General features: G+C 43.9%; 1 protein-coding gene across 2 annotated transcripts in view; it reads left to right on the forward strand.

The window, feature by feature from the left end:
• Positions 1 to 13,905, forward strand: part of FGFRL1 (fibroblast growth factor receptor like 1) — a 167,061-nt gene extending 153,156 nt beyond the window's left edge. For both annotated transcript variants that reach the window (XM_021535703.2, XM_021535704.2), the window contains exons 5-7: positions 3,312 to 3,596; positions 5,974 to 6,327; positions 9,138 to 13,905. In XM_021535703.2, coding sequence (XP_021391378.1) covers positions 3,312 to 3,596; positions 5,974 to 6,327; positions 9,138 to 9,547 — 1,049 coding nt within the window. In that variant the 3' untranslated portion in view covers positions 9,548 to 13,905. The remainder of the gene's footprint in view (positions 1 to 3,311; positions 3,597 to 5,973; positions 6,328 to 9,137) is intronic.
• Positions 13,906 to 21,030: the final 7,125 nt, after the last annotated feature.

The raw sequence follows: 21,030 nt of genomic DNA on the forward strand, positions 1-21,030 counted from the left end.
TTTTCCCTTTCCCCAAGCAGAGAAATGCCTGGGGCCAGCCATGCACCCACCCAGCCCTTTCCATCCAGCACTGTTCACCAGTAAATTGCTGGTGTGAGCTGGTGTGAAGGGAGGGTCAGTGTGTGTCTGCAGGTCTCTGGAGGATGATGGGTGAAGAAGCAGTTTGTGTTCTCACAGTTCTGGGCCTTTGGAAAAGTGTGAGAGGAGAAGCATGGTGGAAAAAAAAAGCTACACTTTACTTTCCATCTACCACCATAGAGAGGTATCTCTGAGGAGAGCTATTGTGACACTTTTTTTGTAATTATCATAAAAGCTGGAAGTGGTAGTGACTGTCACTATGTGGGAGTAATGGTGGTGCATCACAGCAGACAACATTTTTCAGATAATCACTTCACTTTGTGTGAGCAATGTCTGACAGGAGCCTCAGGGACTGATCCATGCCTCACAAGATGTCCCTCAGGGAGAGGACACCACTGAATTCCTTCACAGGTCTTTGTTCTGATAGGCTTCCATTGCATTTAATTTTCATTAGCTTTGAATAAATCTTCATGGTAAACAGCATTTCAGCCAGGAACCTGTACATGACACTGTCTCTTTGTCCCCATCCACTTGTGTTTTCCCTTGCTCTTGAGTGGAACATAATTTATACTGTACAAATGTGTGGTCATGTTTATGAAGCAAATGCCAAGTGATGTGGAGGAGAACAAGCATGTGAATAATACAGAGGCACTTTGTAATTGCCTTTGCTGGCACTCCAACAAGCAAAACTTCTGTAAATGGAACAGATTTGGGGACAGACATTTAGCATCAACTCAAAAGAGACCTTTTCTGCTTGTCTCTCACAGTGCTGCTTCTCTTCTTTCTCCTTTGTGCTTGCTGGGTCTCTTTTTCTCTCTAATGTGTCTCTCTCTCTCTCTCTCTTTCTCCTTTTTTTGTTAACTGGCTTTTCTAAACTTGTCCAATTCAGGCTTTTGTCAAGGAAACATTCAGGACTGTGTAAATGGGATCTGGTTTCAGCATATTGCACACAGCCTGGAGTAGCTTTTGAGACCACATAATCACTTAACCTTTTTTAAACAGAAAGAGAAAGAAAGAAAGGCTGAAAGATCCAAAGGAGTGTAGCTTTACCTGTAGTTTAGTATGTATTTGGGCAACCATGTGCGAGGAGTGAATGCAGAATTCCACACAGACTCATGGGAGTCACAGTAGGAGGAAAACCAGAAATGTTAAAGACCTGCCTTTTTTTTTTTGGGTGGAAAGAGTTTCTGTCTTAAAATGCCCTTACTGAACAGGGATGCCAGCAAGTCCTTCTGAGAGTTCAGTCATTAACTTGACTTTCAATCTGCTGGGGAAGTGTGACTGTCCTGCCTCCAACTTGCCCTTTGGTATGTTAGTCCCAGCTCAGGAATCCTGTCCATGAGGATCTCTCCTCTACTTAGACCTGGAGTTCCCAGCCTCAGAGTAAATTACTGCCATATTACAGAGTAACTGTTCAGACCCATTGCATGGCTGATTCCTGACCTCTCCATGAGCCTTGCAGACATTTTCTGAATTTCCACAGTGACAGCCCTTATCAGCACTTCTCCCTTGGCTCAGATGAAAATTTGGGATGTCGTTGCCCACAGTGTGCAGCTCTGACAGGGCTCTCAGTGTCAGGGAGGGGATTGTGTCTGCTGTGGGGGGGCTCCTGCAGCAGACCCCCAAGAGCCCAGCAATGCAGGCATCACGACCTGTGGAGGGGTCAGTATGTCACACTTGCTGCTCAGCTGTCACGGCAAAGACTTCCAGTGCCGGAGTTACTCCGGTTCTTTGGATTACACATGAAAGCCTCTGCATGGAGAGCAAAGCATTTCTGAGCAGGAGTTTGAAATAACATGAAATGGCTGGGACCCAAAAGGACAGCCAAGGGGGGCAAGGGAAGGCTGTGGAGACAGATGGTTCCCCCTGCAGAAAAGAACTCTGTGGAGAGGGTTATGCCAGAGGGTGTCCTCTTCCACAGGGAGCGATGCTGGCCAAGGCTGCAGGGGGGTGAGGGCTAAGGGGTGTGCTCACAAACCTCAGAGGGCAATGGCTACCATTCCCCAGTGCTTGGAGATAGGAAGCTGCAGACCAGTCTCTTCCATTCAGGAAAGCTCCACTATAATGCACATCCCAGAGCTTCTGGCCCTCAGCCCTGGGCAGCAAGGCTGGCTGTCAAGTAGGAAGTTCCACTAGGCCATCCTGTAGCTAGCCAGGGAATCCCTAGAAATGCTTAAAAAGCATGTAGATGTGCTGCTTAGGGACATAGTTTAGTGGTGGAGCTGGCAGTGTTAGATTAATGGTTGAACTCAATAATCCTAGAGGTTTTTTCCAACTTTTACAGTTCTATGATAGACTTAGTTAGAAGTGCCCCTGGACTGGCATAGTTAAAGTAAGTGTGAGAAATTTATTATTACTTTTAAATTCTTCATTAAATTTCAGATTTTGCCAGGTGAGGGCCTTGCATTTCTCTTAAGTTTCTTGTCTCTGTACTCTAAGAAATACTGGTGATTTCTTTGCTAAGACAAGATGACCCACGCTTCTATCCACCAGCAGCTATTGCTTCGGATTCCCGAGTTTTGGGATGGACTGGCACGGGTATCCTCCAATAACAAGCTCATAAAGTTTTTTGGGTCTTTCCATTTTTTTGTTCACTTCTTTGGACCATTCAACATGAATGTTTTGTAAATTGGAGCTGAATGAATAGCACAGATTTGAGTTCAAACCAATGTACAAAAGTCTGTCACACTTCTAAGACTTTCCTATGTATGTAAAAGATGCTGAATCTTCTTAAGTCCCTTTAAAGCCACTGAGAACCAAGAGGCAAAACATCTTCAGGAAATTAAGCTTCATGTAACAAGCAAAAAATTGAGAAAATGGTCAGCGTGACAGGAATCTGAGTTTTTTCCTTTGGTCTTGGCCAAGGAGTTTGTGGAATATGGTAACAATTATAGTGTGATTATGGGGCCGCATTTTGCCTTCAGCTGCAATAGCATGATTTTGGTATTATTTTGTGAGATGGTCTGGTGCAATTGCCTTACAGACACAGAAATTCTGGGACTGTGCTATGCAGAAGGCTAATGCAGTGGCCAGAGCGGTCCAACTGACATTCAAATGCATTGGGCTGGGTGGTGAATCCCTTCTAAGGAAAACAGTTTGAGCTGATATGAGGGAGAGTGATACACTGGTATGTATGGGGCTGCCTCTCAAGCAAATCTGACCAAAACCTTAAAAAGTTTCCTTCTCTGCTCATGTCCTGTGTTCACCACAGTCCATTCTGATGCCTTTTGCAGCCCGGCCCAGGTTCACCCAGCCTGCCAAGATGAGGCGGAGAGTGATCGCCCGGCCCGTGGGCAGCTCCATCCGCCTCAAGTGCGTGGCCAGCGGCAACCCCAGGCCTGACATCACGTGGCTGAAGGACAACAAGCCCCTCACTCCCCAGGAGATTGGGGAGAACAAGAAGAAGAAGTGGACGTTGAACCTGAAGAACCTGAAGCCAGAGGACAGCGGGAAGTACACCTGCCGGGTGTTCAACAAAGTTGGAGAAATCAACGCAACGTACAAAGTCGAAGTGATCCGTAAGTGCGGCTCCGGGAGGGAGAGCAGAGAGGGGCCTTGGAGAAGGGGCTGGCTCAGTCAGGACAGTGTGGGGTGGCAAGGGTGCAGCGTTGATAGCTGGACATGGAAATGGGGAAGTGCTAAAAACATTAGGAAAAACACTGCTGAAACTCTAGAATGAGCCTGAGACCTGGGCAAGACAGAGTAGCAAGAAGACAATTTAGGAGCTGAAATGAGGACAGGTACTTGGGAAATAATCACCTCCACAGGCAACTGCATGGTGAAAGTCATGCCCAGCTCAGTCTTCCAGAAGAGAATCATTTTAAGGACAGAGAGCTAACAGAGAAAGTCCTTTCAAGTACCATGGGAGAGGGGGTGAAATGTCTAGGATTAGTATGTCAGAATGGGTGAAACCAGTCAATTTGAAATTGAGTCGAGAAGTTTCTCAAGGGAAACTTGAAAACCAAGAAATCTCATTATTAGAATGACTAGCCAGACAAGGTTTAGGGCCAGATTCTAAAAAATGTTTGGCCATCTGAAGGTCCAGGCAGGTAGAAATGAATTACCAAAAAAACCCAAACCAAACCTTAAAAAAATCTGCAAGGATCCTGTCTGTATCTTTAGATGCCTACATAGCTTTAAAGATTCAATCCTCAGAAGATGAGCTGTGGGGGATTACCCTTCATTGTGGCAAGGTAAATTGTTCTTCTTACTAGATAGCTATTCTGAGTCTTGCTCTCTAATCTTCTGTTTCCCCTATTATTGCTGAGGATAATTATACTCAAATTCTTCCTAGGTTTACCAGAGAAGAGCTCTTATTCTTAAATCATTGTGCTTTGCCAATGACATCATCATAAGTTGTCATGGAAATGATTACAGAGTAGCCAACTCAAGAAAGAGAAGATGAGCTGAGTGGAGGGAAGATTGAATAGCCTTCATTAATGAGGAGCAGGGGCATGGAGAGCTATTTCCAGCCCCTTGGAAAGCATGTTGTTTGTCTGTGCATACATTTTAGCATGAGAAAGTTTATCCCAGTGAGAAAGATTGTTCTTAAAGGTAAAGATCTGTTCTTTGATAAGTCCTTTCCCTAGAATCACAGGAATTAAAAGCACATGTGGGAAGCTCTGTTGGGCTCTGAAGGCACAAACCTGCTGGACATCTGGGATTGATAAAGATGCAGCTGTGTGGAGACAGTAAAAACATGTGTTTACACTAAAACCAGGAGCAGAGGCAGGGAAATGAATCAAGCCCCATCCTAATGGCAGCTGTGGCATTTTCACTTCATCAAAACCAGACAGCACCAGGAACAAACCCCTTTCTGTGTCCCTGTTTATCTTGGTTTTTATCAACTTAAAGATGTATGTAACCTTTGTTTTCATTAGCTTTTGCTGGCTAGGAGTGAAAACAGTAACCAAAGCTGGAACCAGAGTCAAGGAGATAAGGGCATTAAGCAGTTTTCAGACATCTTTCTATTTTTAACATCATTCTGTGGAGCATTACAGGTTTTATTCAATTTCCTCCTTTTTTTTCCTCCCCCCTGAGCCTCTACTCCTAAGTCCTGCTTATCTGAATCTCAGTCTCCCCGGCTGTGATTGCTGCTCACAGTCCAAAGGCAAAGCCTACAGAGACTACTGTGGTATTTTTGTTTCCTAAGCACATCTTTAGAGCCCTCAATATTGAAAGTATCTCGAGTTTTTGAAAGAGGGTCCATTGTTCCTTCCTTTCACTCTAAAGCCAGTGCTGGTGGGAGCTGTTTTGTTGCATGCTCAATCCAACAGTGTTTGCCATCAAAAGGAGTTGATGATTGCCAGCAGTTACCACCCACAGTGATACCATAATTTCTCCTGTGCCTAGGACAGAGGTTTGCAGTACCTCCTTGCCTGGAAACTGTGACTGATTTATCTGATCCTAACACTAAAAAAGATCCAAACATTCCTCAGAATGAGGCATACATATTTCCTTTCACTTTATGTGGTGTTGACACAACCTTAGACTTATGATCATGCTGGAAAGGATGGTCTTGTGAACCTCTTTCAAAATATAAGGGCTCAGAGGAAAATCATCCTTTTCTCCAGGTCTGCTGCAGGTAGAAAACAACTTCCTTGTTATAAACAGGAAGATTCAGGTTGAGCATGAGAACAGACTTGTTAAAGCCTCAGACAATGGAGGAGTTGTTTGGAGAGACTGGAGAGCATCTACTATTGGGGGCTTTGGCAAGAGGCTGGAAAAATGTGCATCAGGAGAGGTCTGCAGAAATCTCAGTGTGCCTTGGGGCAGGGAGTTGGACTAGACTGTGATTTTGCATCCCTCCTACACATTTTCCCTATGTTTCTGCAACTGCAAGCTACTGAGGTTAGCAAACACCTTTGCCCATGAGCTCCCTGTGTTTCTGTGCAGAGAGGACGAGGTCCAAGCCCATCCTGACAGGGACACACCCCGTCAACACCACGGTGGACTACGGTGGGACCACATCCTTCCAGTGCAAAGTGCGCAGCGACGTCAAACCCGTCATCCAGTGGCTGAAGAGGGTGGAGTACGGCACGGAGAGCAAGTACAACTCCACCATCGATGTCGGGGGGCAGAAGTTCGTCGTGCTGCCCACGGGGGAGGTCTGGTCCCGCCCAGACGGTTCCTACCTGAACAAACTGATGATCACTCGAGCCAAGGAGGAGGATGCAGGGATGTACATTTGCCTCGGGGCAAACACCATGGGCTACAGCTTCCGGAGTGCTTTTCTCACAGTCCTGCCAGGTGAGTTGTGATGTTTCCCCCCTCTGTTATCAGTCATCCGTGGCATGGAATTTATTAATTCAACTGTTGCCCATTGGCTCCCTGGCCCTCTGTGCTGATTTAGGCTAGCCCAGTTCTGATAAGAATGAATGGGGTACTGAATCAGCCCTGATTTAAATCAGTCCCTGTTGAAATCCTGTTGATGTTATTTCCTTTTTTCCCTTTGTGGGGAATAACTACAGAGTTACAGAATGGGTTGGCTTGGAAGGGACTACTGTTGGTCATCTGGTCCAACTTCCCTGCTCAAGCAGAGTCAATCCAGAGCATGTGGCACAGGGTTGTGTCAGGATGGTTCTGGAATATCTCCAGTGAGGGAGACTCCACACCCTATCTGGACAATCTGTTCAGTGCTCACTGTTCACTGCACAGTAAAAGAGTTCTTCCTCATGTTCAGGTAGAACTTCATGGGCATCAGTTTTTGCCCTTTCTTTGTCTCTTATTGCTCAGCATCATGGAGCAGAGCCTGGCCCATGCTCTGACACCTCCCTGCAGATACTTACAGACATTGTTGAGGCCCCTCTCAGTCATCCAGGTGATATACATGGAATTACCTACTCCTGTATGAGAGAGGAGCAAGCTGGGAAAAGATACTACAGTTGCAGATACTAAATCACTTCATGACAGGCTGCAGGATGGGAGAGGGGAACTGAATAACAGCACAGTCTGCAACCTCATTCCCTAAAATTCCTCCTTTCTCTTGCCCTTATTTATATTGCTTTTACTGGTAAAAGGAAATAATGACACAGGCCCATAAAATGAGGGAAGGATAAAAACTGTCTGGGTAACAAAGAAATGAAATGAATGAGTGTGAAAACCAGAATGATTGATTAGTTAAATTTTTATCCAATGGTCCCCTGGGGCCCCTGTACACAGCTGCTGCCTTCCCTCCCCAGAACTCAGAGCTGGTGGCCACATCCAGCAGAGACTCTTATCATTTGTGTTTGAGACCCACCATCCTTGCCTGGTCATTTGCTCCTTTGTCTTCTGCCTATTGCAGTTCTACCCTGATAAACATTAAGGACTATACTCTAACTGTAAATAAAATGAAAAAGCAGCATGGGTGGGATATAACTCAAAGCCTCTGGGAGTTTCTGAGCGATGAGAGTCTGATCCAGCTCCCATTGAAATCAGGGGGAGACTTTCCATGGATTTAAATGGGACTGCAGTGAGGCCTTATGCCAGAACCAGAGCCTGCAGGGCTGTTGATATTGGCAGTGATGGAAAAGGAGAACCCAGCTTGCCCTAAGATGCAAAGATGTGGTTGTAAAGCCATGAGTTAAAAAAAGACCATTCTGCTTGTAAATCTACCAGATTTGACATTGACAGCTCTGAGGAACATGGATGAATATCAAAACACTTTCTTTTCAGCCCAGCATAGGATTTCTGCCAACCAGCATGAAGACTTCTGTTTTCATGGTCAGCTGATGGGTCAACTCTCTGATCATGTCATGTTTTTAACAGGAGGCTGGACCAGACTTGCCTTCCAGCCTAAATTATCCTGTAATTTCCAGAGCTGGTGAATCAAAATTTCATCTATTGAGGTCAAAGTATAGGTCCTCCTAACTTCAAAGAGACCACATGTTATATATTTAACATTTCAAACTACCCATAGGATTATTTGTCAAGGAGAGAAAAAGACATTAGTGTCTTAAAAAAGTTTAGCTTGAAAGTTAAGTGATAGGTGTTTGAATATAACATACTGATTGATTAAGACAGCCTGTGGTTTTGGAGGTTTTCTGGATGTCTCCCTGCAAGCTGAATTCTGTGCCTGGGTATGTTTCAGGGCATTTGATATTCCAGCTGGTAGCTATCTAGACAAGGATTTTCACAGCTAGAATCCTACCCCAGGACTCCTTTTGGGTCTATAAATCAGGAGATCAGGCTGAAAAACTCAAGTGGCTATCCAGGAATAGACACTGACTGCCAACTGCAGAGAGATAAAGGAGGAGGTAGTTGTGAAAGATGATGTCTAAAGCATCTTATCTCCTCCAGTAGCTAAATTTACTGCCCTTGAAAAGTCAGCAGCAGCTCTAAAGAGACTGGTGGAGCCCATTTGGGGTAGGAAGCTGGGGACATATTTCAATGCTGAAAGAAGTTTCAGTTCTCCATGGCTTGGGAACCAAGGAGGGGCCACCAGCTCCCCTACATTTTTCCCATCCTTCAGCCTTCCTCCCAACCACATAAGAAAGTCAAGACAACACCTCCAAAACCCCACATTCATTCTCCCTGCCGTGGTGGAACACTGCTGGGTAGCTCCAGGATTGCTAGACAGGATTTCCAGAGAGTGTCTGAAGCCCTTGCAGGCAGAGTTACACCTGGCAGAGGTTGGTGGGCAGCATGCTGCAGCTCTGTGGCAACCTGATTGTGCCTCCTGGCCTGGTGGCAATGAGTTTTACTAACATGTCCTGTGCTGTGTTCTTCAGTTGGCAGCAAAGCCCATTCTGTCACAGAGTGAGAGGGTTAGGAAACTCTCTCAGGCTGGCTCTAGTGTGCATGCATTAAAGCTTGGATAAGAGAGTTATAAAATCCCCCAAAGATTCCCCTCCTGACCCCGAAACCAGAGAAAATGAGTTGCTTGTCCTTCCAGGAGCACTGAAAAGCAAAGCAGTTACCAAACACCATGTGCTGGCTTGATTTCCCCCTCATTTCTTGGTCTGGCAGAGTTGCCAGACAGTCTGTACAACAGCCAGCCCAAGTGTGACATCTGTTTCGAATCCACTTTGCCTGCATGTAATTAACTCTTTCTGTCTCTCCCCCGCCGCCATGCCCAGATCCCAAGCCTCCCAGCGCACCTGTGCCCCCTTCCTCGGCCAGCAGCCTGCCCTGGCCCGTGATCATCGGCATCCCGGCCGGAGCCGTCTTCATCTTCGGGACCATCCTGCTGTGGCTGTGCCAGTCCAAGAAGAAGCCCTGCTCGCCCCCGGCCGCTGCCCCCGTGCACCGCCCGCCGCCCCGCGACCGGATCTGCGTCTCCCAGCTCCCCGACAAAGACTGCATCTCCTCCATAAACTACGAGGAGTACGTGGCCCAGCAGCAGCATTTACTGTCCCAGGGGCCCGCCCTGGCCCCTGCCATGGCCTCCAAAATGTACCCAAAGATTTACACGGACATCCACACCCACACCCACTCGCACGTGGAAGGCAAAGTCCACCAGCACCAGCACATCCAGTACCAGTGCTAAGGGTTGGCCCCGTGTACAGTGGCTCGTTTGGGCTTTTCCTCGTGGTACCTCAGCAGAGACTGCTCCGAGTCAGCTCAGCACTGCCAGCAACAGGCAAAGCAGACAGAAAAGGTTATATATGTAATTTTAAATATATATATATACATATATATATAATTGTATATGCGTGTGTGTATGTGTGTATATATATATGTGTATATATCTATATCTATCTATATAAATATATATATAATAGAGAAAGACACAGAGAGAAAAGAGATTTTTTTTTTTTTAATTATTGCAATCAGGATGTAGCCGAGGAATAATGAAGGAACTCCAATGCACAGCAGAGAGGCAGCTGTCTCCAGCAGCAGAGCCTTCCTGGATATTTTAATTAAAGTGGCAACAAGTGAGATGGGACACAGGGATGTGAACCACCACCTCCTTCCTTGTGTTACTGAAGGGAGCAGGTAGAGCAGGAGGTGTGTGTGGTACTTTTCTGGCTGGGCACGGATGCCTGCTGGGCATCACTTGTTTGGTGGGAAACCCCCAGACCTCTCCTGCTCTGAGTGACTCAAGCTCTAATGTACCTGAGGTTTAGTGCCAAAGCACCAGGAGGCATAACCCATTCATCTCTTCCAGGGAAAGCAAATAACACAAGAGGGTCTGAAAAAACCAATTTCTGTTCACGAGGTGAAATGCCATGTGCTTCTCAGTTGTGGTCAGCACAATCAGCTAACCAAGCTGGTTGGTTCAGTTTCTGCAAGGTGAAGGCATCTTGTTTCTCATGGGATGTTCTGCAGATCAGCTCCGCTCCTCTGGTCGTAGGACTCAGTGCCACTGCCAGGAAAAAGGAAAGAAGGAAAGAGGAACATTGTACAGAACATCTTTATATTTATATTTAAGAAATAATAATAATAATATTAATAATATTTGAACTGCTGATGGTGACGAAAGCAAAACACACTGTCCTTCTCTGATGGCTTAGAGTGACAAGCTACTGGATTTTATGCATCAATGCAAAATACGTGAAAGCATTAGAAAAAATAGTAAGAAGCAAAGAGAGTGAAATAATCTTGTAGGAAAAAATTGCATTTGAGAAATATCCACCTAGGTTGTGTGTGGTGTCCCCTCCCCTCAGATATCACTTCGTAAGTGATAAAACATTGCAGTTCAAGCAACAGTAAAAACAGAAAGAAGAGAAAATAAATAAGGACCATATTAAATACCTATATGGACTGGAAATGAATCCAATTGCAAAATATAAAACCTTTGTAATTCTATATAGAGTTTAAACAGAAGTCATGTATATTTAATTTATTTTGTTAAACAAAAAAAAATGTATGATATTTTCCTCAAAACAGGCATTTCTATATGTATTTTTGATCAAAGAAAATAAAGATTTTTTTTTCAGGTTCTGTAGATGCCATGCTCAGAACACACTTGATGTAGCTTGTGACCGACTGTGCTTCTCCGAACCTGGAGGCCAGCTGTCTCTATGCCTTTTCACACTAGCCAGGTGTCATCTCCTGCCACCCCAGGTGCTGCTGGTGCCATCCTGTCCATCAGAAACTGACCTTTTCCACTGTCTGTGTTCTGACTGTGGGGGTCTGCAGTGGCCAGATCACTTCTCATGGACCCCAGCCTTCTTCAGCAGCAGAGCTCTTCTCTCACAGGGAAAACTGTTTCACTGTGCATTTCTGGGGGCTATGGGGAGAATGATTCATTAGTTTTTTAAGCCCAGACCTGGAGTGGTTTGTTGGCTTGGGTTTTTTAAAGAAAATTTTGTAAATCAAAGCACAATAATTTGTGAGGCTGTAGAAAGAACTTTGGCCTCAGGGTGCTTGGAAGGGGAAATCATGAAATGTAGGTGAAACACTTAATTTGTAACTACAGCTGCTTTGGGAGCCAGTGGAGGGTGAGCTGGGCACAGTGAGGAGAGAACACAGGAGCTGCTCCCCTTCAGAGGGGCTTGAACCTCTCTTCTGCTGCACACCACAGAGAGGCACCCAGCTCTTCAGGGGCCAACATTTTCTTTGGGGAAGGCAGGTTCAGCAATGATGCAACTGTTTCTATTCTTTCCATTTAGAGTTTGATGGTTAAAAAAAAAGAGAAAATAAGAAAATTTGAAACATGCTAATTTTTAAGTTTGGATTTACTTCCTTCTCAAGCCTGTTCCATGAAAGAGATTGTCACCAAACCAGCTGCTCCATTTAGAAGTGAAACACTTTATTTAATTTGAAACAAAGCTGTGCTTTAGGCTTTGCTTTTCTCTGAACATTTGTGGAGATGTTTGTTCTGTTTTGACCCGCAGTGATTTTTTCTGGTGGTTTGTTTGAATCACCAGCAAACCAAACAGTTCCCTGTTTGCTCAGCCGTGGTGCTACGAGATGGGGCCCCGATTCAGTGAAACACGTCAGCTCCTGCTTTCTTCACCAATACATTCTGTCCAAAAAGTCCCTTTCTTGCCTTTGGAGTAGGTTATCCATGTAATAACCCCTAGAGGAAGACCATCCTTCATTATGGTCCTCCTGTAGAGGTTGTAATAAAGCAGCCCATTGATAACTAGTATTTTTTCAGCAGGAGGGTTTGACACAAATTTATGAAATCCCTAAAATTTAGATTAAGGATATCTTTATATGCATCCTCTCAGCTTCAGGGAGGGCTGAGAGCAGCTTAAGTGTGAGCACTGATATAAGGCATGATTTAGGCAGGAGTTCTTAATGGCTGAAGTATAGTGAGTCATTAATTTTAAAAAATAAATAAAAAAGCCTCTATACACTAAGGGCATTTCCTTTATTTCAACAAGACAGTTAAGTGAATGGTTCCATGAGAGATACTAAAGAGTACATCTCATATCTCGTGCCTGTGGGAAGCTACTTGCTGCACTGTAGTATGTCCCAAACTCCTGCACACTCCAGCAGCATCAGGGGCATGGCGAAGGGCAGAATTCCCCTGGGATCCCATGGCCCTTCCCTGCTCTCTGGGCCAGTCTTGTAGCAAGGAGACACTTCTGAGCCGTGGTGTGTGAGCAGCACTGACACCAGCTTCAGAGGTGGAGGTGAGCGCTGGGTTTGTGGGGTTCAGCCCTAAGCAAACCCTGAGGGATTTTCTAATGGCTCCAGTTCAAGTGGCAGCTCTGTCTCTGAGCCTCAGAGGGTGTTGGTGGGTTAAGAGAAGCACTCCTGTATTTACCATATGGCACAGAATTCCAGGCTGTGTGTAGCACTCTCCACCAGTGCCTTCTGCCCTTTGTGCCCCAGCTCCCTCGTGCTGTACCATGCAGGCAAAAACTTCACATTTTGTCAGATGGCTCAAGTGGAAGGAGTGGCTTCTTCCTGCCCTTCAAAGATAAATCTCTAGTGCTGCCGACAGAGCTCTCCAAAGGCAAACATTGCATTAAACTGCCCCACGTGGACGATGCATCAGCACAGGGCAGCTGCAGCTCTTGGCTGTGGCACTGAGAAGGCAGCTCTGGTTTTGGATGCACCATGAGAGATGCTACAAAGGTTTTGATTTGCAGAAAGTGTGGGGATTTCATCCTGCCTTGGCTATCTGCTCCACCTTGACCACCAGAAATGGTGTGAGATTTCCCCCCAGGGAAATACCATCACATGCCCTGTTTAGGAGGGGCTGTGTTTTTTGTCTGGGCCTTGCACTGGCTTGCTGTGCCTGGGTGGATTTCATATTTTTGAGGAATTATTTTTCCTTCATAACGTACCTCTAAAACCTTTTCTGAGTCACTCTGTCCCAAGCCCTACTGCATGCCACTGAATTTTAGGGCTTGATTGTGCCTTGCATATATTGCAAAGTCTTCCATAGTTTAAATAAATTCAACCAGGCCACACATATATGAATGTGTTTTTATTCAGTGGGAAAAGATTTGGATGCATCTTCATTCCTAAATAGAGGGTGTTCAAAGAAAACCATTGTCTTCTTTGTAGTAACTGACCCTATGTTGAACAGAGAAGATTTTTTGTTTTATGTACTTGTATACATATGCATATAGGCATATAGATGTACATGCCAGGCTGTGATACAGAAGGCAGTTGTACTTTTAAAATCATGGAGCTTCAAAGATCAAAGGAATTTTAGCCTTAAAACTCACTATCTTTGTTAATTTTATTTGCATTACAGATCAAACATGGCTTTGCCTACCAACGTGCATGGCATTTTTTAAGTTTGTATGGACAATCTTTCTGTGGTCGGCCCCTTTCGAACTGAAAACTTATCAGACATTGAAGATAAAAAGTGTTCTGTGGTTTTCATTTGGTGAAAAATACAATAGCTGAACACATCAAAGGAGACAGAACGGCACAGTGTGTCTGTGGCTTTGTAATAAAAGTTGCAGAAAAAACGGAATAAAAGCCTGGAATTGTCTTAATGTGTTTTAGAGTTCTGTGTTCTGAAGGGAAGTGTGGTTCTGTGTGGGTGTGTGTTTGTTAGCACACATCAGGAGTGTGTGCTGGCAGGGCAAACAGAAAATACAGTAAAGTTACCTGTGTGCCACAGCTTGGTCTGATATTTTGTGTGGGTTCTGTGAATCAAGCAGAGGCATTAATTTTAATGATTTGGGAAATGTTTCTGGGTTTTAGTGAAAAAGGACAGTTTTTTAATCTGTTCACCTCTAGAGCCAAATGCTATAAATGCACTAGAAGCCAAATTTTAATTAGCAAGATGAAATTTTGGAGTACCTGGAGTGGACCAGGGATTTCAAGGTCAAGCTCAGCACCTCTACCTCTTTTGAGTCAAACCTGTGAGTGTCTCATTTCTCACTCCAGAGGCAGTAAATGTCCAAGCTGTGACATCTTAAGTTCAGAAAAGCTGGCCCTCACCCAAACTTCATCTTGACCTGACCTGGGTCTCAAACCTAAAAAACCCTGTGCAGAAATTGCACACTTGGGGTAGGAAAGAGCAAATATTTCTCTGTTGACTACATTTCTATGGCTGTCTGAAACTCTTGAGAGGTTTGAAATATTGGAATAAAGACCTGGGGAAGATGCAGAGATGAGGAAAGCCTGGGAGGAGGTCAGATATTAAAGGGGAATTTATCATTACTTTCCTACCTGGGCAGCACCTCTGCCTATATGAGGAACTTCGAGCATACTCAGGACTCCAAAGTGCTCAAAGTTGATTATTAACATGGAATCATTGGAAAAGATCCTTGCAATCATGGAATTATTACCCATACAGAGTTTGTTCCAGCTCTCGGAGATGCTAGTGGGAAAAAAATCCCTGCAATGTCCAATGGGAAATCCAGTTGGACACATGGAGCCATTCTCAGTTTTTTACATCTTTTCTCTGGCTGGCCCATTGGCAGAAAAAGATGGGGCAGAAATTAATGGCCCCAGTATGAAGTCAGACACAGATAAATGGGAAGTGCACATACTTTGGAAAAACCTACCAAAGGAAGAGGTAGACACTGCAGCTCTCAAAATCTTCAAGGCTGGGTGCTTTGTAGACTGCATGCGGCTAAATGCAAGATTTTGGGAATGTTACTGGGATAAAGGGACTCATGGAGCCCAGATGAGGTCATCTAGTGGTGCCTTGTGGCCCTAAGGAAATGCAGTTGAGCTGCAGAGAAAAAGAGATGCCAGAGCCTGTCCCTGCACCTGGCTGTGCTGCTCGCAGTGAGCACCGTGGCTGCATGAGTGACCACAGGGCAACCATGGGCTCAGGGCTGCATGCCCAGGCTGCTCACCCAGCTCCAGCTGCCTCCAGGCAGGATGATCCCAGCACTACCCAGCTCAGTGCTGCAGTCATGACATTATTTACACAAAGTGGGGCTCTGCACCCACATTTACGGCGGCTTTGTGCAATCAGGGACACGTCCCCGTGTGTACTCACACCCCTCCATTGTAGGGTCGGTCTTTTAAATGCACTGGCGTGGCCTGGGGCTGCCATCCAATGTGTTGGGGTGCATTGGAGTCTGTCATTCTGCTTGTCCTTTGGTGACCAGCTGAGGGAACAGGGTGGTTTAGTCTGGAGGAGGTTGACTTGAGGGGACCTCATTGCTCTCCACAACTGCCTGAAAGGAAACTGTAGTGAGGTGAGGGTTGAGTGGATGAGAGGAAATGACCTTAAACTGCAACAGTGGATGTTCAGATGAGATAACTGGAATGCATTTTACACTGAAAGAGTAGTTAGCCATTGCAGTAAGTTTTCCAGGGAGGTAGTGGAGTCACTGTTTCAGGAAATGTTCAAGAGGTGACTGGATGTGGCACTTAGGGAGATGGTTTAGGGGTGACTATGGTGGTGCTGGTTTGACAGTAGGACTGGATGATCTTGAGGTTCTCTTCCAACCCTGATGATCCTGTAAATGCAGAGAGCACCAAGACACACAGCCAAACTGGTGAGAAAAATTCAAGACCACCAACCAATTAGTATCTTCTAGTTACTTATTGCCCTTTAAATCTTTAAATCTCAAACTATATATAAAGAAAAAAATTCTTCTTCTATGAGCATGGTGAAACACCAGGTTGCCCAGAGAGATGGTGGATGCCCCTTCCCTGGAAACATTCAAGGCCAGGTTGGTCAGGTCTCTGAGCAACCTGATCTAGTTGAAGATGTCCCTGCTTATTGAAGGGATTGGGATTAGTTTATCATTAAAGGTCCCTCCAACCCACTCCATGGTGTGAATCTATGATCCAAATGTTCTGGGATGGGTTTGGGTCTGTCATCCAAATGTGCTGGGATGCATCCAGGCCACCTGCCAGGTCAGTTCTGTATTCTGGACCTGGCAGAAAATGCTACTAAATAAGGAGCTGTAGGCATAGACCTTCTCTTCAGCTTGTCTTACCAGCAGAGCTTTTCTTTGCCCAATATTCTCAGCTTTTAAAAGTTTGCTACAAACATAAAAAAACCACAAGCAAATCCCAGCACCAAAAGTGTGGATTACTGTAGTTGGAAATAGGAAATATTGGCTGATAAAACCACATTTAAAATACTGGTGTTACATTGACTGTTAGGTAGAACATATATATTATCTATTTATGGAGTGGAGTCTGGAGAAAAGAGAATGCCCATTTTACATTTTGTTTAGCCAAGGCACTTTTGTGTGTGTTTACCAGCTTCAGGTCTTTGCAATCAATATATGGAGCTATGACTTTTATTTATCCTCATTTTAGCTCATGCATTCTTTTTCTTTCTTCTCTTTCTTTCTTTCTTTCTTTCTTTCCTTTCTTTCTTTCTTTCTTTCTTTCTTTCTTTCTTTCTTTCTTTCTTTCTTTCTTTCTTTCTTTCTTTTCTTTCTTTCTTTCTTTCTTTCTTTCTTTCTTTCTTTCTTTCTTTCTTTCTTTCTTTCTTTCTTTCTTTCTTTCTTTCTTTCTTTCTCTGTCTCTTTCTCTCTTTTTCTCTTTCTTTTTCTTTTGCTTTCTGCCAGTCTGCTGTAATTAGTATTTAACATAGCCTCCAATATGCATGGACATCAGCAAAGCAATGAATATTTTTTTCCCATTTTTGCTAACCAAATCCAGTCCAAAGTGCTATTTCTATCTGAGCTGATCTATGCTCTGGTGAAAGGAGTAATAAATAACATTTTAGATCAGACTTCAAAATGCCTTTTTCCTTTGATCTGAGTAATTAAAGTCAAACTGCTGTTCCTGAGCATTTTCTGAGCGAATTACAAGAGTTACACAGTTCTTCATTTGTATCTTATTAATCATTATGTGTTATTGATGCTGTTCAAGCAATTAGCACCTAAATATGCCCCATATTGTCATAAAGAGGCAGTAGCAATGTTAATATTAATGCCCTGGTAAACAGTTTGCTCTGATCCAGAGTCCACCATCATGCCTGAATGCCATTTAATATCAATCAGGACTTTACTGATGCCCTTCTGAAGTTGTTCTCTTCTGCAATCTTTTAGCTGTGCAGCGAAGTGAGAAGAAGTCAAAAAATAACATTAAGTAAAAATGGCATCTCTCTTAAGGCAGGATTTTTTCTAAGTTCATTGCAAGTTTTGGTTATTAAAAGGCGAGCGCTTCATGGTGATCGGTCATTTTGACGTTTTTATGGTGTTTTTATTACCCCTGGCTCATTTCCATACTAAAAAGAACATTTGTAACAATACTTGCTCGCTCTGTTATGATTAGGATTGCGCTTTGTTCGGCTGTTGCTGCGCCCAGTAATGCTCTTGGCACGCGTCCTCACAGACCCTGCGGTGTATTTATTCAAAAGGAAGGAAAAAGAAGTGTCTACTAAAACAATAAACTACTACTGCTTGCCTTAATGTGGCCACAGCTTCCTTGTGTTGCAGACAATCAGTTAGAAAAGCTGTTGGGTAAACTTGCTCCTTCTTTGCTGAAAAAATAAATATTCATGAAGCTTACAGCCACTTGTTCCTGTGCTTTATTATTGGGTTGAAAACTGTGAAGGATTTTAAAGCTAATGATTTAAGCAGAGAGATAAGGGTGGAGGTCCAGATCCTGGAACCAATGGGAGCTCAGATCCGAAATACTAACGAGGACAGGGTAAGGGCTTAAGGCAAACTTTGATGTGTTACTTCAATATTAATGTTATCCTGCATGTGAGGACAGGTTCAACACAATATTTATTTTATTAATATTGAAAATTGAATACACTAATATATTCACTAATGCTGTCTAAGACAGGAGGTGAATGTGAAAAGAGGGATCATGAATGGTAGGGAGGGGCAATTAAAAAAAGATAGGGAGTGGTGTAATGTCACCAGAGGTTTCCAGAGTCAAGTCAAGTCAAGGCTTTGGCGCTCCAGATGTGTTGGATCCCAGGAGGCAGCTGGAGTACCTGTGGGGACTTCCTCAGACCCAGGGCAAACTAGAGCACTCAGTGCCCACTGTGTAACAGGTAATTTCTCTTGAGCCCATCACTGCAGAACATCTTTCATTTAAAGTGTGTTCATGTCTTGACTGGCTTGCAAAGACAAGGGAAGATGTTTTAAAGTTTAGATTAATCTTTTTTTTTTTTTGGTGAAATTAGCAACAGAGTAATCATAAGCTTCCTAAACAGGAAAGAGAAACTAGCACTTCCCAAAGGTGGTTTGGTTACAGGGTGGAGAAGAAGACCCCCAATGTTGTTTCCTCTTCCACTAAAGTCACAAGATAAGCTGAGTTTGTTACCCAGGTACCATCACACAAAAGGATCAACCTGGCTTTGACAATAAAATACAACGCTGGAAAAATACAGAAATATGCAGCAAATTGGTGAAGTGTCCATTTATGTTACCTTTGTCCAAACCTGGTAGAGACATCCGGAAATAGAGGTGACTTTCCTTATGCTGCTCTGTCGTGCAGCCTGGGAGGCTGCTGGTCTCCTCAGCTCTCCCTGTCTGTAGGAATAGGAAACAAAACAAGATGATGAGAGGATAGAAGAGTGCAGGGTGGGATCTCCTGCTGGTCCAAGACCCAGCTTTCATCACTCAGCTCCAGAGGCTGTTTGCTGGCCAAAGCCCTGGCCTGCTGGGGAACCCGAGCTGGCCTCTGCCATGGTTCACTGAGAGCAAAGAGCTCTCCCACTTGACATCACAAGAGGAGTGTTTTGATGTTTATCTGAAACTCCCTTTCAAAAGTACATTCGTGGCAGAGGCTGCATGTAAGGACAGGTTCAACCCACTATCGTGAAGAAGTGATAAAACACTTTTCTCTCATTTTGGTTCTTAAGGCCTAATACTCCCATATGCCAGAAAAGATTTGTAAGGGGCCATAAAGTCAGCACAGCTCTGTTTGCACTTGTTTTTTGGTTCCTTGACAGTGCTGCTGGGGCCTCTGTGCAAACATGACTCTGCAGTCAGCATTTAAAGTGCCAGTCCCTGAAGCATTTGGTCTGATTTTCCCTCTATGCTGTAATGGACCCAGAAACCAAAAGTTGGAAAATCACACAGGCAAATCAATGTTAAAATAGTACTTAGAAATAACCTATTTATTAAATAATTTTATGATAAAATATTATATACATTGTGTAGGTAAATTATGACTCTCAATTTCCAGAGTATCTTCACACCACACATTTTTGACCACTAAAAATTTCTACATCCCTGTGAATCATAACAATGATCACTCTCACTGTATAGAAAAGACATTGAAATACAGATAAATGAAAAGGTCATTATAGAGCAGGAAGAATAGAAATTTGAGCACCAAATTAATGTCTGTCCAAAGCCATCACTTTCCTCATTAGGTCAGCAGTGCTTGTTTTGATACTGGGAAATCACAGAACATCTGTGGTCTCCTCTCCCAGGTAACAGGAGACAGGACAAAAGGAAATGGTCTCCAGTTTCACAAGGGGAGGTTTAGATTCAATATTATGAAAAATTCTTCACAGAAAGGGTGGTCAGGCTTTGGAACAGTCTGCCCAAGGCAGTGGTGGATTTACCAACCCTGGAAGTCTAAAGACATGTAGATGTGGCACTTGGGGACATGGATTAGTGGTGGCCTTGGCAGTGCTGGATTAATGGCTGGACTCAATGATCTCAGAGTTCTTTATCAACCTTAACAATTCTATTATTCTTTGTTTTACTGTCTTTCAGAGCATCAGGAGTAGCAAAGCAAGACTAAGGTCAATTATGTCCCCAAACTAGAGCTGGTGGCAAAATGGGAATACTGGAAGCCCCACTGGGGAGGCTGTGTCTGAGTTCCAAGCTCAGTCTCTCAGTCAATGGAAGGCACAGCCACTTTGTTACTCTGTTCAGGGTCTTCACTTGTCCTTTTTTTCTTCCAAAACATTGTCTAAAAGGTGAGGCTGTTTCCCCAGGTGCTGGATGAGGCAATCAGTGATCTGGGTTAAACTTGGCTTCCTAGAAGTCACTGGGATTCTTAGGGTGGACTTTTTAGGAGGCAAGCTCATTTCCTTTAAGAAGCTGGCAGCCCTCTGACAACTGCTGTCATCAGCAATCTGGTATATAATTTTTTTCCTTTTATTTTCTGGACAAGTATGTACAGGAGAAATGTGAGGGGGAATTTTTACCATCCTGGAGGAATCGTGCAAGATGTGTCAACACCAAACCTTTGTCCTATAGCTACTAGAAAAATTCAGCTGTGTGTGGTTCCAACTCATGCATGTCAAGCATTCAGAAGCTTCTGTCTAAGGCCATGTGTTGTCCTTAAGAAAGCTGGGGGGGGAAGATCATGATAAATAATTCACATTTCAACTAGCACTAAATGGAAATTTTACCAAGAAGGTTCAAATTATTTAGTAAAAACTTTTAAGTCCCTCCAGGAGTATCAGGCAACAAATGATAGACAATATTTTGGCAGTAAAGAGAAGTGGTTGCTTCCAACAATTATGGATGACCAGGCTGTCCAGGAAACATGTTTGGATTGTTAATCTTGATAGTTTTTCATTGTTGAGATTGTGGTTGAAGATGGCAGTACAGGGACAAGTATAACAGGTGTGGGTTTTTCCTAACTATATGTTAAATTTTGAATGTTTGGCTACTCAGAATTCTAAAATATGATCATGGAAAGCATGAATTTCCAAAATCTTCAGTGTGTGTGGCATTAAAAAGAATTTAATATAAAGATATGTTC

This window comes from Lonchura striata, chromosome 4 (genome assembly GCF_046129695.1).
Source record: "Lonchura striata isolate bLonStr1 chromosome 4, bLonStr1.mat, whole genome shotgun sequence".
NCBI lineage: Eukaryota > Metazoa > Chordata > Aves > Passeriformes > Estrildidae > Lonchura > Lonchura striata.